This window comes from Agelaius phoeniceus, chromosome 21 (assembly GCF_051311805.1).
Source record: "Agelaius phoeniceus isolate bAgePho1 chromosome 21, bAgePho1.hap1, whole genome shotgun sequence".
NCBI lineage: Eukaryota > Metazoa > Chordata > Aves > Passeriformes > Icteridae > Agelaius > Agelaius phoeniceus.
In genome coordinates, this window is record NC_135285.1 from 2,572,100 (window position 1) to 2,589,775 (window position 17,676).

The 17,676-nt window shown below is 48.9% G+C and overlaps 1 protein-coding gene across 10 annotated transcripts in view; it reads left to right on the plus strand.

Annotated features, from left to right (window-relative positions):
• CACNA1B (calcium voltage-gated channel subunit alpha1 B) overlaps positions 1-14,213 on the plus strand; it is a 337,207-nt gene extending 322,994 nt beyond the window's left edge. For 8 of the 10 annotated variants that reach the window (XM_077189241.1, XM_077189243.1, XM_077189245.1 and 5 more), the window contains 4 exons: positions 416-526; positions 5,557-5,764; positions 8,296-8,507; positions 10,176-14,213. In XM_077189241.1, coding sequence (XP_077045356.1) covers positions 416-526; positions 5,557-5,764; positions 8,296-8,507; positions 10,176-10,706 — 1,062 coding nt within the window. In that variant the 3' untranslated portion in view covers positions 10,707-14,213. The remainder of the gene's footprint in view (positions 1-415; positions 527-5,556; positions 5,765-8,295; positions 8,508-10,175) is intronic. The other 2 variants (XM_077189242.1, XM_077189250.1) reach the window with 2 other exon arrangements.
• The last annotated feature ends 3,463 nt before the right edge of the window (positions 14,214-17,676 follow it).

The following is a 17,676-nucleotide window of genomic DNA, read 5'->3' on the forward strand; positions in this document are numbered from 1 at the left end:
GATTGGTCACTCCAATCCTTGATGTGTGTGTGCAGGAAAAGTTCTTTGTACAGATAGTTTTCATTTTTCTATCTAACAGTGTAAAAACTGTTATAGAACTGTATAAAAACAGTTTTAACCCAGGAACAGATTGTTATGCTAATGAACTGCTCACACCAGGATTGCTTTCACATGGGAACTTGCACAGTGCTGGCTTGACTTAGAAGAAGTGACAGGCCAGCCAGAGCAGATGTGATTTTATATGGCTTTTCTTTAGAATTTTTCTACCTTACTGCAACACTCCACAGCTCTTCAGTTGCTCTCTTTGCCACACCAGCATCTCTTCCCAGTCAAATCAAACTTCCAAGAAGCTGCTGGTGGCTTCAAAGCTGACAGTCCTGTTCTTGCTACTGAACCCATTCCATGTTTTGATCAGGTGGTAGAAATGAAGGAGATCAGCCCCACAGTTGCCAATGGAGAGCCCCAGCCAGGCCTGGAGAGCCAGGGCCGTGCAGCCTCCATGCCACGCCTGGCTGCTGAAACCCAGGTGAGAGGTGGGGATGTGATGGTGGGAGACTGGGAGCAGGCCAAGATCTCAGCATCTTCTCTCTGCTTGCCATGGGCTGGAGCTGGCTTGGGAATATTGGTGTTAAAAGATGTGGAAACAGGAATCCAGGCCTTGTGCTGGGATGGCAGGGGGGTTCCCTGCAGGGTGTGGCCAGGGGTTCCCTGCAGGGTGTGGCAGTGATTCCCTGCAGGGTGTGGCTGGGATTCCCTGCAGGGTGTGGCCGGGATTCCCTGCAGTGATTCCCTGCAGAGTGTGGCCAGGGGTTCCCTGCAGGGTGTGGCAGTGATTCCCTGCAGGGTGTGGCTGGGATTTCCTGCAGTGATTCCCTGCAGGATGTGGCAGTGATTCCCTGCAGTGATTCCCTGCAGGATGTGGCAGTGATTCCCTGCAGGGTGTGGCTGGGATTCCCTGCAGTGATTCCCTGCAGGGTGTGGCAGTGATTTCCTGCAGTGATTCCCTGCAGGGTGTGGCTGGGATTCCCTGCAGTGATTCCCTGCAGGATGTGGCAGGGATTCCCTGCAGTGATTCCCTGCAGGGTGTGGCTGGGATTCCCTGCAGTGATTCCCTGCAGGGTGTGGCTGGGATTCCCTGCAGTGATTCCCTGCAGGGTGTGGCAGCTATCCTGTGCAGTCACAGCACTGTCCCCAGTTTTACCCCTCCTTGCTAGCAGCACAAAGCAGCCCAGGATGATCCTGCTGGCTGGGCCACCCAAGAGTGTCAGGGTCACTATTTGGGGACAAGGCCATTTGCAGGCTGTGTTCCTGGAAGGCACATGTCCCATTACCTGTGTGTTGTCTATCCAGCCAGCCAAGCTGTGTTCCTGTGCCCCATCCTTACAAAAAGCTGCAGATGTGCTGTGACACACACAGGTGGATGCAGCAGGCACAGGGACTACCAGGGAGCTGCACTGGGACACTGACTGTGCTCCCTGTGTTTTCCTGTACTGTGACCTTGGCCACTAATTTGGTTTTGAGGATTTCCCTTGTTGATTTATTGAACTTATTTTTCAAAGAAATCTCCTCACTGGGGTTGACTTTCACAGCAGCTTGTGGGCACTGCTTAGTGTGTAGGATGTCACAGATCATTTCTGGCCATTTCACATGTTTGTTGCTGTTTGTCCCCAATGCTGCCCAGCCACCATCCTGTCTTCTCTGTCACAACATCTCACCACTCGTGTCCTGCCTCATTCCCAGGGCCTGATTCACACAGCCAGGAGGGAGCAGCCTGGCCTTGTATTGCCAGCCAGGGCTCTGTGTACAAATCACAAACAGGACAGGACTGCTGTGGAAGGTGCCTTGAGCTGGTTTATTTTCCAGCATCACTCTCATTCCATGGTTATGACAATGGGAAGATGCCAGCAGCTCACATCTCAGGCAGCAGACTAAGAACTTCATGTTACAACTTACTTTATAAAATTTTTGACCAATCACACAAAGCAAAAGCACATTGACAGTAGTTCCATCCAACCACCATAAGCACAGGTACCTTTGGTTAAACAATGCTTGCTTATTTCAAATACAATACCTGCTTGTGAGCCTTAAAACACAATGCACAGAGCTCCATTATCAAGCTTCAAACTTCCTAATATCTTCCTATTGGGAAGAAAAACTTTTCTGTAGCTTAGGGAGTTATTTGTGTTAATATATATTAAGTGTTAATACACAGACCTTTGTTCTATTTGTTCTTGCTTTTCTACTTTTTAAATAATTTTTCTGCTGACCTATCTCATGGCTACTGCTTAGCTCTAATCACAGTTTTGCTGTCTCTGAGGCTGCCTTTTGCAGCTTTCCCAAAACCCTCTGATTTTGTGGATTCCCGCACCTTGGGCTGTTTCTGTGGCTCTCCCTGGGGAGCAGAATGTGAAGGATTTGCTGCGCCCTAAAGTGAAACCCTGTGTTGTGCACACACAGCAATAGCTCCAACAGATGGAATTGTTGTGCCAACATGCTGGAGGTGCCCCTTGCCAGCCAGAGGATTTCCCACTTGGCTCCTGGCCTTTGTGGGAGCCCTGGGATTCTGAGAATTATCAGGAGCACTCCTCACTGTGCTCAATAAAAGCAACAGCTCACAAAGCAAAGCTTTCCCCTTCCCAGAAATTGTCCTTTATCCTAGACCACAGGTGGCCTCCTCCTTCCTTGGCAGTGCAGCTGGCAGAGCCTTCCCTTGGGAAGCTCCTCTCCATGGCAGTCAGAGTGTCCCTGACAGAAGCATGCCTTGTGTCCCCAGGGTGCCACTGCCCCTCGTGCCACCCCTGGGTGTGAATCAGGCCTGGAATATCAGATCTAACCTCATTTATAATACAATGTTCAGTGGTTGTAGCTTGGGTGAATAACTGATGTCCTTTCTGTGTGTGTCTCCCCCTCCATGCCCCCCACCTTCCCTCTCACATGCTGCTCTGCCCCTCCCCAAACTTTTGAGTTCTTTCTAACTCTTATTTGCAACGCTTTCTGTTCCTGGATGCCTCCCTTTCTGTTTGCCTCTCTCTTTTTATGTTCCACTTATTTAACAAAACCCTTCCTCCTGTGTTTCCACCCTCCCTCTTTGCTGTCCTGCCCTCATCACCTCCCTCCCTGGTCGTCATGGTGTCTGCTGCACATCTGATGTCTGACACTGGCTGTACTGTGGGGCTGCTTCCAATAATGTCCCTCACCTTGTCCGAATTGTTTGCAGAGGAGCAAAGCACGGTCACCTGGGAGTTACCTGGCAGTATGTAGTTTGCACTAAATTGTATCCTATTAAATTCACCTTAAGAATTAATTAACCTTCCTTTAACCCTTGACTTTTCTCCCCTCTCATCTGGAGTCGCTCAGGCACAGCTGCTCTCTCTCTCTCTCTCCTCACTTTTCCCTCTGTCCTGGTCGCACGCTGCTCGTTCTGCTAGCAGGGCTTGGCTGGGTGGTTTGCTTTTTGGTTTTTGTATTTGTTTGTTTTCATGCCTCATTGCTCAGGAATTTAGGCAGTGAAAATAGTCGGGTTGGTAATGAAGAAGCAATTAGGAGCTCTCTGCAGGGGTGCATGCAGTCTCCCGAGGCTTTTTGGGAGCCTGTGCCTCCCATAACAAGAGCCTTGCCAGGATTTATGGAAAAAGGATTGATTGCTTTGCCACTGATTCGTGTCAGTGAGAATTCTGTCCTTGGAATAAGTGTGGAAGCAGGACCAAAGCCCAAAAAGAGGTGTTCGTTTCTATGTGGGGTTTTTTGGTGGTGGGTTTTTTTTTTTTTTTTTTGGTTTTGGTTTTTTTGGGTTTTTTGTTTGTTTGTTTTGGGTTTTGGTTTTGGTTTTTTTTTTTTTTTTTTTTTTGGCTTTGGTTTTGTTTGTTTTTCTGTTGCTTTCTTTCTGGCAGCCCTGTATGGATTTTGAAAATCTGGATGTGTTTTTTAGTGGGAAATATTTCACTTCTCACATTTTTGCCCATCAGACTGTTGAGTTTACAGTCCCCTGCTTTCCCCCAGCTGCAGGCTCAGCACTAAACAAGGACAGACACGAAGCTCCTGAGTATAATTTCTTGTCCACACAAATGAAGGCCACAAGAGGTGACACTAAAGCAGCACAGCGTGGTCCTGCTGATGGAATTGGTGCTTCCAGGGCCCCACCAAAAGCTGTGCTGGACTCCCTCATCCCAGCCTTGTGCCTCTGATAAACCTTCCAGCACCAGGATCCCAACTGCCCTTCAGTGGGAAGCACCAAGATGTGGGTAACTGCCCAGTGGTGCCTTTACAGCCAGGATAATCTGCCCTCAAGGGGAGGAAGAGTGGTTTTTCCACTCAAAATAACGAGCAGAGCTATGAAACAATTGGCTTTGCCTTGGGTAAATATCACAAGGGAAGCAGAGATCTGGATTTTGGGATAAGCAAACAAAAGAGAGCAGACAGGAAGAATAATACAGAGCTCTTAGGAAAGGTTACAGTGAGCAGAGTAAATGTTCCCTTAGAACTGGTGTTGGAGGGAGTTATTGGATTGGGAATTCAAGCAAGTGTAAGGCTGAGGGACTGGGGAACATTCTGAATTTTACTGTCAAGCTGGAGCACTGTGCTCTGAGATCTCTCCTCTGGCACATGGCTGGGGTGCAGTGACAGACCCAGGGAAGCATCCAGAGAATGGATGAGCTGTTGTCTCCACACAGAGCCAGCCAAAGGGCAGCAGAGAAGGAAATGTGGGAATTGTCCCTGTTTTCTGAGCTTTATCCCAGAGCAGAGGCTGTGAGAGGAGCTGTCCTGCAGGACACTTGTCTGGGGCTCTGCAAAACCTTTGTAAGGTTTTGTACCCAAAGGGAAGGGAGCAGGGTCTGGAGCTGCCCCTGGCACAGAGGGGGTGTCCAGCAATGCTGTTGCAGCTCTCAGTGCCCAGATGTTTGGACACAAATGTTTTAAAAACAGCAATAGCAAACACAGGTATTCCTTTCTGGAGATGTCATGGTAGGATTGCAGGATGTACCCACTATCCTTGCCCCAGGCACAGGGTTCAGGGAGTGATGGTGGGACAAGAGAGGTTTGAATGTTTGATGGGAGTTGTGTTCACTGCAGGGAGATAGAAGGAATCTCCTGGTGGCTTGGCCTGTACCTCCCCTGATTCCTGATTTTTCTCCCCCTCTGTGTGGTGGTGCTCAGCAATGCTACCTGCTTTCCTCTTTGGAGCTGCTTTGGGATGCAGGCCCTGGAGCAGCTGTGGGTGCCCCTGGTGTTGGAGAATTCCCCTTGTGAGGTGCTTGGCTGCTGCTCTGCCCCGTGTCCCTGCTGAGCTCTCTGCTGGGTGTGCTGTGCAGTGCTGCCTGTGTGTGATCCCCATGGATTGGCACTGGGAGCTCCCATTCCCTCCCCAAATTTCACACTCAGTCCACATCCCACAAACCCTCCTGCCCGCTCCGTTTGTCTCCAATTAACCATTTCTCTCCTCGCCCTCCTTGCCCCTTTCTCTGGCTGTTTAACCCCCTCCATGCTGGGAAGCAGGCGGCCGAGCGGGGCGCGGCGCCTTCCCTCACCCCGCTCCGTGTCCCTCCGTGTTCCCCGCAGCCCATCCCGGACACGAGCCCCATGAAGCGCTCGGTCTCCACGCTGGCCCCGCAGCGCCCTCACGCCATGCACCTCTACGAGTACTCCCTGGAGCGCATGCCACCAGAGCAGGGCCACCACCACCACCACCACCGCTGCCACCGCCGCAAAGACAAGAAGCAGAAGTCCTTGGATAGGGCCGCCCATCGCATGGCTGATGGACAAGCTGGTGAGTGCTTTGCTGTCGCCCTGATTTTTTAAGATTTTTCTAAGCCTTCTGATGTTTACGTTCTTGTAGCAAACTGTCTTGGTTTGGAAAGATGGGTGTCTGCTAAGGAAGGTGGGAGCCTCCCCTGAAATGGAGAATGTAAACCCTCCCCACCCCTCCCAATTGCTATAAATTTTAAATTAAGGGGCTCTCAGGAAAAAATATGGGAGCAGGAAATAACAGTTCTTTAATAGGGAAGAAAAAAAAAAAAGGATAAAATAAACAATGCAGTGCACTAGAACAACACTGCCAGAGTCAGAACCCAACCTGACACCCTGTGGGTCAGGGTGTTGGTGGCAGTCCCATTGGAATTGTGGCTCAGCCCTCCTGCAGTGTCAGGGGTGGTTCTGTTGGAGCAGAGATCCTGTAGAAAGGTGCAGTCTCTTCCTCTGAAGATCCAGTGGAAGGAGAGGCAGCTGCTGTTCCTCTGGGGAATCCCGTGGAGAAGCCGTGCTGGTGTCTCCAAACCTCTGGATTATATCTGGGTAGCAATGCTTGGCTCCTCCCTCTGGGCTCACATCTCCCAATGGGATGTTATTGTTCTTATCAGCCATGCAGGGACATTCCATAGCTGTTATCAGCAATGTCCCCTCCCAGGGAGGTGTGATTGTGGTCACTCAAAGAGAGAGATAAGGCAAACTGCCCACTTGACAAAAGATAATCTGCCTTACAGATGACAATTGAAAACATCTTGCATTGCAATCGGGAACACAAACTTTCTTGTTGAGAAGGATGAAAGTTTGACAAGAAAGTCTCACAGATATGTGTGCTTAGCAGAAAGATTTTTAAATGTAGAGTCTGATGAAGGAATAGAGATGGAAGCAAGTTTTGATCTAGAGGAAAAGAATTGCTGAGCCAGTCTCACTGGATAACCAAGGAGGCAAAGGGTGTGTTAGTTAGAAGGGGTTTTATGGCTTAGAGCAAAGGATAAACCCACCCCAAACAAGAAGATGTTTTTACCAAGCAGAAAGAGAGCACAGGCAAACAAGGCAGCAAAGTTGCAAGTAGAAAAAGGGTCTCAGAATTTTCCACTGCAAGAAAACTGAAAAACAACTTCTAGCTTAAACTGTAATGTACTGACTTTGAGTGATTGGAGAACAGTAACATGAATATGGTAATTATAGTAGTTATGATAGGCTGTAGATAATAGTTAAGGTATAGATTGGTTCTGCTGTATGAAGATGCTCAGCAAAGAAAAGTATAGAATGCATTGTAACCAAAAGAAAAGTATAGAATGCATTGGAACCAAAAGAAAAGTCTATAATGCATTGTAACCAAACCCAAAGGGTCTCCAGGCCTGCCTGCAGCTGGAGCTGACAGCTGTGGGCACAGCTCTGTCACCCATGACCCTGGGCTGCTGTGACACCTTGGATGGAATAAACTGCATTTTGAAGAGCTGTCTGGAGTCCTGCAATCTCTCATTTCAGCTCTTACACTTTCTCACACACTTTCTGTAAATAACTCATTGTTTTGCATTCTTTTATGGAGGAGGAGAAATTTAATGGACTGTTGGTTTGTCCAGTGTCATTGGAGAGATGATACTTTCTCCCTCCAATCCACTGTCACTTTTGGAAATCTATAAATGTTGGAGTCAGAAAATAAACTTCCCTTTTCTTCACCTTGAGAGCAGCGGTGTGTGCGCTCGTGTTGTTTTGTGTCCTATAGTGACACTTTGCCAACAAGGATTTGTCCCTGGGAGGTCAGCAAGGAGATGTGCATCCCCTGTCTCCCTCCTTTCTGGTGGGATTTGGGGTCCTGATTGTGTGGAAGAACCTCCCCACCCCACACACTGATTTATTAAAAAAATATGGATATTGATCTAGTACCAATATCCAACTGTGACGGACAAAAACTCTAACAATTTAGAGTTAGAAAGTGTATGTTTATTGTGGGATAGCTCCCAAATACACACTTCAATTTACAGGTGATAACAGAGTCCTTTTATCTGTGCAAGTATTGAATACCCAGAATACAAATGCATATTCATAACTCTGGTACATCCCATTCCTGGCTTCCCATGGTAATTAGTTCAAAAGCCATTAAGCATGTGCAGTTTGTTCCTTGAAATGGGTCTGTGGTCCCTTTCATGGGGAGGGGCCCCAAAAGGAGGAAGTAAATGAAGTCTTCCTCGTTCTGTCCTTTCTACCTTTTCAATGCAAATATGACAAATGAACCCTTGGTAGAACTCCCATTCCCCATCTTTAATTGGTTTCAAAACAGAGGCAGCTACAATTGTCTTACGTTCCCTAAAAGCCATTTATCAGTTTCTACATTCTTCATTATAAACCCAGCTAATCAAACATTGTATTGACAAGCAATGAATTATTAGTTAACTACTTACTCTTAACTTCATCAAGGCCTACCCATTTATTTTAATTAACTCCAATAAAACTTATCTGTAACTAAAATCTTAGCTCCTCTAAAATTTCTAAATTCCTTAAAGTTTATGTCTCAACATGCTGGTGACCCCCTACCCAACATTCTCCTTTCAGTAGCCCAGTCTGGAGAGTCTTCTTCCAAGGACAAGAAGCAGGAGCGTGGTCGCTCCCAGGAGAGGAAGCAGCACTCCTCCTCCTCCTCCGAAAAGCAGCGCTTCTACTCCTGCGACCGCTACGGCAGCCGGGACCGTGCCCAGCCCAAATCTGCTGACCAGAGCAGGCCCACCTCGCCCAACGGGGGCCCAGAGCACGGCCCACACAGACAGGTGAGGAGAGGCAGGGTGGGGAAACAGCCCTGAGCTCTGCCAGGGCTTTGTGCACCTTTTCCATGTTTTGTTTAAATTAGAGGAGGTGGAAAGGGCAAGGGAAGTCAGGCAGTTGCAGATAAGGCCATTGAGGTCCTGCTTGGGGCCTCATACCAAGGTTGGAAAAATCCTCCAAGTCCAAGCTGTGCCCAATCCCACCTTGTCACCGGCCCACAGTGGTGGGCTGTCCAGGCCTTCCTTGGACACCTCTGGGGCTGGGGACTCCAAACCTCCCTGGGCAGCCCCTTCCAATGCCTGTCCACCCGTTCCAGGAAGAAATTCCTCCTGATGTCCAACCTGAACCTCCCCTGGCACAACTTGAAGCTGTTTGCTCTTGTCCTGTTTCCTCTTACATGGGAGCAGAGCCTGACCCCCCACCTGGCTCCATGCTTCTGTCAGGGAGTTGGAGAAAACAAAAGGATCCTCCCTGAGCTTCCTTTTCTCCAGGCTAAATTTAGTTCTCCTTTCTTTTGTAATTGTGAGGTGCTCAGGTCCTTGGGAGAAGCTGAGCAGCTTCCCCTGGATGCTGGAATATTCCTGGTCACTGGGAGAGCCAGGCAGGGCAGAACAAGCAGTGACTGACAGCCTGATGAGTTGATAGGAAGGAAAAAGTGCTCTTTAAAAATTAAAGGTCTGGTCTCAAAATGTTAGGTTGGGAAAGGCTGAGGAATTGTTCAATGCACTCATGTCCTGCCTTGGGAGAATGTAAACAGAAATGGGAAGATAGGCCCTTTCCTTTCACTCGTGGCATTTGTGTAAATTACTGCAGCTTAGTTCACTCTCACAAGGCATTATTAGTAACCCAGGAAGCTGCCAGACCCTTCTACCACTCCAAAATCAAATGTGTAATATTTAAGAGGAGAATGTGAATGCATTTCTGTTAAAGGGACTTGTTAAATCCTGTCCAAAAAGCTTTTGGTTATTTTTTCAGAAATTGGCTATTTAATCCAAAGGCATTTCATTTCCAACCTGCAAAAAACAGTCACCCAGATCCTCCTTCCATGCAGAATCCTAATAATAATAATAACAACCCATAATCCACTTCTGGCAACAGAAATAGATTAATGGGGTCCTAAAATGGTTTGATTTGGAGGGGACCTTAAAGCTCATCTCTTTCCAACCCCCTCCTGTGGGCAGGGTCATCTCCCAAAAACCCAAAATGCACAATTGTAGGGTGAAGTTCTGCACAAACCCACCCCAAAGCAAAACTGTAAAAAAATCAACAATAATTCCTAAAAATCCCCAATAACTCAGGTTTTTGAGCTGCTCCCAGGCCAGGTAAGGCGCATGTCAAGCCCTGTATGCTGTGGGTGCCTCCCCTGGGCAGTGTCCCCTCTGTTGGAGCCGTGTGCCAGTTTGCGTCCTACCGATGCTCTGCCCCTCTCTGTTCCTACTGCTCCCAGACTTGAACTCTCCAGCTCTTCACATCTCGTGTTGAATTATCTCTCGAGAACCTCCCGCCCCGACTGTGCTTGTCTAAACTCTCTCTTTTTTTGCTTTTCTTTCCTCTTGTGACTCGTCTCCGCCTTCTGTTGCTTCTCCTTCTGTTTGATACCTGCCTGCCTTTGTGTTTGTCCGGTGTTTCCCTTTTTTTATTTTTTGATTTGCTCTGTTCCAATTTTGATGTAGGGCAGTGGTTCAGTTAATGGGAGCCCCTTGCTGTCGACATCTGGTGCTAGTACCCCCTGCCGGGGTCGGAGGCAGCTCCCACAGACTCCACTGACCCCACGCCCCAGCATCACTTACAAGACCGCTAACTCCTCGCCCGTGCACTTCACCACTTTCCAAACCCCCACGTTCTCCCCGGGCCGCCTGAGCCGCGGGCTGTCCGAGCACAACGCGCTGCTGCGGGGGGAGCAGCAGCCGCCCCCGCCCGCCGTGGCCCGCATCGGCTCCGACCCCTACCTGGGCCACCGCGACGATGCCGCCGCCGACAGCCCGCAGCGCGCCGCGCCGGAGGACACGCTCACCTTCGAGGAGGCCGTGGCCACCAACTCGGGCCGCTCCTCAAGGACTTCCTACGTCTCCTCCCTGACCTCGCAGTCACACCAAATCCGCCGGGTGCCCAACGGGTACCACTACACGCTGGGGCTCAACACGGGTCCCGGCGCCAGAGGACGCAGTTACTACCACGAAGCCGATGAGGATGACTGGTGCTAGCGGCTCGGCGGAACCCTGCGAGGTGTGCGTGCTTAATAAGGATGAGTTTTATCATCTGGAGGGCTGGGAGCTCCCGTGGGGGCCCGGGGCCAGAGGCGGCCGGCGGGGCAGCCCTGAGGACTGCTCAGCGCCCGGGGCCGGAGATGCCCCTGCAGCCTCTCTCTCCTCTGTTGTTCTTTGTTTTTTTCCTTTTTGATTTGTTTTTGTTTTGCACTAGACAGATGGAGGAAGAAGGCTCCCTCCTTCTGGGGAAGGCAGCGGGAGGAGCACATCCCTCACTGCCCCCTCCCCACTGCCTTGTCTAGTCCCGAGACACGCACCAGGCGCCAACCCGGCCACGGAAGTGACGAGCCGGGAGAAGAGCGATCCTCACCTTCCACGGTGGAAAAGCAGAACTGTGGGTCCTTCTCATGATTGGCGCAGTTTTGTTGGGCTATTTCTTAATTAATTTACCATCATAATTCCCCCCTGCCAGGGTGGGAGCCGGGGGTCACAAAGGGACTCGCGCGAACAACGCTCGCCCCCCGCGTCTTGTCTCGTTGAGCGCTGAGAAGGAAGAGATGCACCCAAGAAACTGGGAGAGGAGAAACACAGCCCAGAACAAAGGACAGTCCTTTGGGACTTGATGTTCAGCCACTGCAATCCTTTAGGGCAGAGCTGGTGCCACCCCCGAGCTGACCCTGCTGTGACACCACTGCCCTGGGGGTCTCTAACGTCACTCACCACATTGGGTCCTTCACACTGACACACGGTAAAGCCACAAGAGAGCTCCTTTGTAAGGACTGTTTCCTTGCTGCTGAGACTTTTCAATCCATCCCTCTCTCCTGTTGACTGCAACACACCCTCACTGTTTTGTCTTGTTTACAATATAAGCTTGATTTAGCAAAAAACAACTTAAAAAAAAAAAGTCCACAAAAAAAAAAAGAACAACCCAAACAAAAAGAGGAAAAAAAAAAGCGTAGGGTTGAGAAGAAGAAATGTTATTGGTTTTATATCAAGCTATTAGATAGAACTTTAACTTTTCATTGTGTGCATTTTTGTAAATTGTACAGTAAAAAAAAACCAAAAAAAAAAAAAAAGAAAAAAATTTCCTCTTTCTGTAGAGAATTAGTCCAATTGTCATTCCAGGTCCCACCGTTTCTACCGAATGCTCCAGTTGTTCACTACTAAGTGCCTAACCTTTGAAATCTTTCACAGTGACGATGCAACCTCTTGCTTCGAGGCATCAGAGCTTGGGCGAGCGTGGGGAGGGCAGAGGGTGTGGGGCCGAGCAGCCGGAGCCTGGAGGGGCCCTGGGGTCACTGTGCCCCAGGCTGGGAGCTTCCAGTGGGGAAGGCAAATGTGCTTTGGGCTTGGTTTGGGTTTGGTTGGCCTTTTATTTTATTTTATTTTATTTTTGGTTAGAATATATAAATAGAAATATATATGTATAGATATACTTTTATGGGTGAGAGGGGAGTGATTGCAGCAAACAAAGCCGGCCTTGTCTCATTGCCCAGTGGAGGAAATGCAGGTGGGAAAGGGCAGCATCTGCAGGGGTGTTCCTGCAGGAGGAGCAGCATCTCCCACAGGCCAGCTGAGAGAGCTCTGGCCGTGCATCACTGGTGTGGAGGGCAGTTGGAGTGAGTTGTTTTTATTGCCTGATAGGAGAAGGTTAAAAAAAAGTGATAATAATAATAATAATAATAATAATCCAAACCTCTAACTCTGATTCTCAGGGATGAGATTTCTGCGTTCTTGCAACGACTCTTGTGTTGGCTGGTTTCTTTCTTTTGTGCCCGTGTGGATTCCTGCACTGTGAGCCTGGGAAAAGGGCAAACCTGTTGTGCTGGCGGGGAGGGAGGCTGGGGGCAAAGCCTGGCCAGGACCTCCTGCCCAGGGCTCTGCTGAGCCCTTGTAGGGCTGGTTCGGGGCACAGGGCAGCCAGAGGACGTGGAGAGGTTAAAAGGTGAAAGGAGGAAGGGTGGGAGGTGCTGGGCACATCCCTAAAGACGCCGCTAGGAAAGAGGATAGGGTTGGAGAGGTGAATTTTTTCAGAGGATCTACCAAGCCCCAGACCTGTGGAACTTCTCCAGATGCAGTGGTCGTGTGGGGTGGGTGGAAATCCCACTGGCCCTGGTGATCTGTTCTGTCCCTGGGTTGCTTGGAGGGGATCAGATGCCACCAAAACGCTCAGGAGGTCTCTCATGCTCTCAGCAAAGTCTGTCAGCCTCAGGCAGGAGCAGTCTGCTCTAGGGTGGTTCTTCACATCTCCTGTAGCTCTTCTCTTGAGGAAACTCAACCCGGTTTTGTTCCCTCCGGTGTTTTGTTTTAATTTCGTTCTGTTCAGTAGCAATCTCTGGCCGATCTCATCCCTGGATTCTGCTAAAGGATAACTCCTGTCTGTATCTCTGTCTCTGTACTCGTGTGCACTCGGAATAAAGGCAGTGTGGTAGCCAGAGGTCACGGCTGGCATTCCTGGCATTCCCAAACGGAGGGCTATGCAACCAGATGACACGTCCGGACACACACCCACCCCGCCACCACTCCAAGACCTTCATCCATCTGTAGCTTTAGCTGCTGGATTTTCCTGTTTCAGGCTTCAGCACGATTGTGACCAAATGTTTTATACATTTTCCTGAAATGAAGGCACAAACACTTTATTTGAAATTTTCCAAGGGAACGTTCCTATTTTACTCCAGGAAGTTGAGGGGAAGGGACAACACCATCTCTCTGCCCGTGCATGCAAACACTGTACCCACACTGGAAAGCAACAGAGATGTCTTTCTGTACGGAATAATTCTGTCTTTTCCCCCTTTTCCTCTCCCATTTTCCATCCCCAACCCCACAGCCCTGCACTAACACAGCTTTGGGTCATCCCAATTCATAGGCAGAACACGAAGAAGAATCTCAAGTTGTCCAAATCCTCCACCCGCCTTGTAGGGGTCGATGACAGTGACAGACAAGCCTGACCACAATTATCCATAACCCTTTCCTGACATTTTTTTACAGCCTCTCTGCTGTCTCTCCATCTTTCCAAGAATCCTCATAGTGAGTTGCCAAACTTGAATTGCACCGATCAGTTTTCTGCATCCAGAACCAGTCTCGTAGTGGCTGTACTTTGAATAAGTAATGTTTGCATGTAATATATATACATATATACATATCTATAAAAAGTATGTGCATGGAAAATGTTTATCTTCGTACTTTTTTGATACAATGTATTCATCAGTTGTTAATTTTTAATTATATTTGATATAAATTTGGGGGTTTGTTGCAAAACTTTATATTTAAAAAACAGTGTGAAAAACGATCAAAGTTCCAACCATGCAACACAAGTGGAACTTTACCCAAAAAAAATAAGGGAGAAAAAAATTGAGAAAAAAAAAAAGGTTCTGTGATTGCCTAGTTTGCTGCCTGAGTAATATTTATCAGCCAAACTTTGAATTCTGCAGTTGTTTCTACAATTCCATTTTGTATGAAGCAAAGTCCTTGAATTAAAATAAAAACTTAGCAAAAAAAAACCAACCTGAGCAATTCCCAGACGGTGTGTGCGGTGTGCCTGCTGAGCGGGAGGCGCCGAGGGCCGGCTCCGAGGGCCTGCCCACCTCCAGGAGTGACAGCCCGGGAGAAACTGCATCCCAAACTGGGATTTTGCAAGGAATTGACCACGTCTGTGGGGTTTTTTTTGTCCATAGAGGCTTCACAGATGCTTGGTTTGAGTAGGAAGCTGTTTGGAAATTTGTGGTGTGGATCCAGCATGGAGATGGCAGTTCCTGGAGTCCAACAGGCAGCAGAACTGTAAAGTTGAGGGTTAAAATCCCCAGCTGTAAAGTTGAGGGTTAAAATCCCCCAGCAGTGATTGATTCCTGCCAGGTTTTTAACAGAGGGATGTTTCTCCTGTAAAATGCTGGCACAGGCTGCCCAGAGAAGCTGTGGATGCCCCATCCCTGGAAACCTTCCAGGTCAGGTTGGAAGTGGCTCTGGACAAGCTGAAGGTGCCCCTGCTCATCCCAGAAGGGTTGGACTCAAGGATCTTTAAAGGGTCTAACCCTAAACCCACCCCAGACTATTCAATGTGCTGGGTGTGTGGCTTCCTTTGGCTCTAGCCCTGACTGAACCCTGGCCCCACTCCCTGCAGGTGTTCCTGGGGCTCCCTCAGCAATCAGCAGCCTGAGGGCTTGGATTGGTGTCAGAGTCTGTCATGTGCCCAGGCCCTGCCCTAGCACCTGGAGAAAACAGAGTTAATCTTACTCATACTTGTGGAACTAATTGGAAGTTGGTACTTCCAAGGCTTGCACTGAGCAGAAAAACCCAAGGGCTGTTGGGACAGAAGGAAAGAACTTCTCATTTCTCTGGATAACTGGAGAGTCCCCCTCATTCCTTTCCAGGGGCAGAAATCCACTGTGTTCCTCCTTCATGGGGTCTTCTGGTGTCACACAACACCAAGGACTCTCCAGAAATTCTTGGATGCTGTAGAGCACTTTTTAGAGCACAAGGTCTTGAGTCTTCTTCTCTCTTGTTGCAACTTTTCTGTGATGAAACCACCCAAGGTCCCGCCTGAGATTTGGTGTGGAATGAAAGGAGAAGGTCCTCAAGCCCCTGATCTCCTGGTCAGGCTGGAGCTTGGGAAGGAGATGTTTGGTTTGAGGTCACAGTTCATGGTTAGCAAGGTTTGGGGCAGGAGAACTTTCCATGGCTTGCAGCCTGGTCTGTGCAGGGTTTGGGGTTCTTGGCTGGATGACACTGAAGAGTAGGATTTTTATTAAGTTTTTGAAATATCCCAAATAAACTTGAAATGGAGATTTCTGAGCAGGGTCCAAGGGAAGGTTTGAAGTGGAGGATTTGGGAATCAGTGTGGATCAGTGTCCACCCCAACCACTGAGGATACCCTGCAGGATTTGCCTCACCACAACCACCTGGGGAGCTGGAATCTGCTGGGGAGCAGCTGAGCAACCTCTCCCCTTCACACCTGGATCACAGAGACCTCCAAACCCACTTTACAACCCCATATGAGTTTTTAAATCCTAAAAGCCTTTTGGTGACTCTCTGCCCTTTTAAAGTATTTCCTTTCCTTTCTTTCTCCTTATTCCACTTGTGTTCTTTGGGTGCAAGGCAGCAATGAACCCATCAGCTTCTCCAGGGCCTGCTTGGGCCCTGGGCTGAGGAGCTGGAGCAGGCAGGATCCCTGATCCCACACTCCCACACCTGAGATGCTGGAGGTGGAACCTCTGGGTTTGAGTTCAGCTGAATCCCAAAAATGGCTTTATTTTTGTTTCTCATCCCACTCCTGGTGGAACATTTTGCTGTCAGGGTGTTTGCCCCCCCAGGGGCACATCTTTCTAGCAGAGACCACACGATTTCCATTCCCTTCATTCCCTGTGGATAAAAACCTGGATCAGCTTTTCTGAGGCCAGCACCCCACACCCGGTTGTGCCATTAGGGGGTAGCATTTTCAGGCTTTTTCTACTATCTAGGGAAATAGAAAAAAATTAAAAAACACTGATTCAAAAGGCTTGAGAGTCATTCCCTGGAATATTTGTCTTGGGATGCAGAAAATTCAGGCACACCTGAGTTCAAGGTGCTCAGGGAATTTGGCTTTTTTTATTCCCTGGAGCATGAAAAGCTGGGATCATCTACAGATTCCTCATTCCAGCCATATTTCAGACAGCACCCACAGACTCCTACATCCCCTCCAAGGTGACAGATTACTCATCCCAGTGTATTCATCCCTCTTTATCAAGCCTAAGCAGATCTCCTGATATTTTCCAGGCTGTGAAAACACCGTTTTCAGAAAGTGCCTGATGGTGATAACAAACCTCCACTCAACGCTGTCACTCAGCACATTGCAAAATATTTTGCAGAAGAGGCAAATTTTGCATTTTTATGTGATTTAAAGAAAAAGTCACTTGAGACCCTTGAAAGGGACTAAATTGCCCAGGGTCACCCAGCAAGTGAGGACAAGGTTAAGGTTGTTCTGTGTCTTCCTTCATGCTTGGAGTCCCTGGGGTGTGCAGGATTTTTTTTACATCCACAGGTTTTGGTAGGATCCCAGTGAGGGTGGGGGGGTCGCTGGGAATTTGGCATCTTCTTGGAGGGAATTAACTCGGGGAGAATTTAAAGGGGAGAGCAGTAAGAGAAATGCTGGAAGGTTTGGGGACTGAGGGATTGCAGCAAAAGGTGCCCTGGGGCTCTGAGAAGGGTGTGCAGATATTTGGGGGTGAAGTGTGGGGTGGGTGAGTCAGCAGAGAACAGAGATCTGAGCAAACCAACCCTGAGAGAAGGGATGGAAATCCAGAATGGAGCCCCTCCACCCAAGGAGGGAGGCAGGAACAAGCTGGTGGAGCAGAGCTGCTAATTCAAAGCATAACAGTATCAATAACTGCAGTTTATTCATTTTAGCCTCACTTCCACTTTCTGTCATTACTCTGAAACAGAATATCCCAGCCCTGGCTTTTTCTGTGTCTATTTGTATTATTTCCCAGGTTCTGGTATCCTTTTTTTCTGCCCAGCACACCCAGAGGAGGAACAGGAGGAGAAGGAGGAGGAGGTGTGTTCCTTGTCCAGCTACTCCTGCACAAAAGGCTGGCACACCCACAGGGGTGGAAACCTGAATTTTCTCTCCAAGGGCTGAGGAGGGCGTGGATGTGGTTGTGTCACTGGATACAGCAGATGAGAGGGTGGTTAAAAAGAGGATGCTGAGCCGAGAGACAGGACTGTGGCACAGGAATCCTGGGAATTTGACAAGGGGATTTTCCTCCTTGTGGAGTGTTGGAAAGACCTGGTTCTGCAGGGGATCCACCAAAACCAGACCTGGTTCTGCAGGGGATCCTCTGAAACCAGACCTGGCTCTGCAGGGGATCCATCTAAACCAGACCTGGTTCTGCAGGGGATCCATCTAAACCAGACCTAGTTCTGCAGGGGATCCACCTAAACCAGACCTGGTTCTGCAGGGGATCCATCTAAACCAGACCTGGTTCTGCAGGGGATC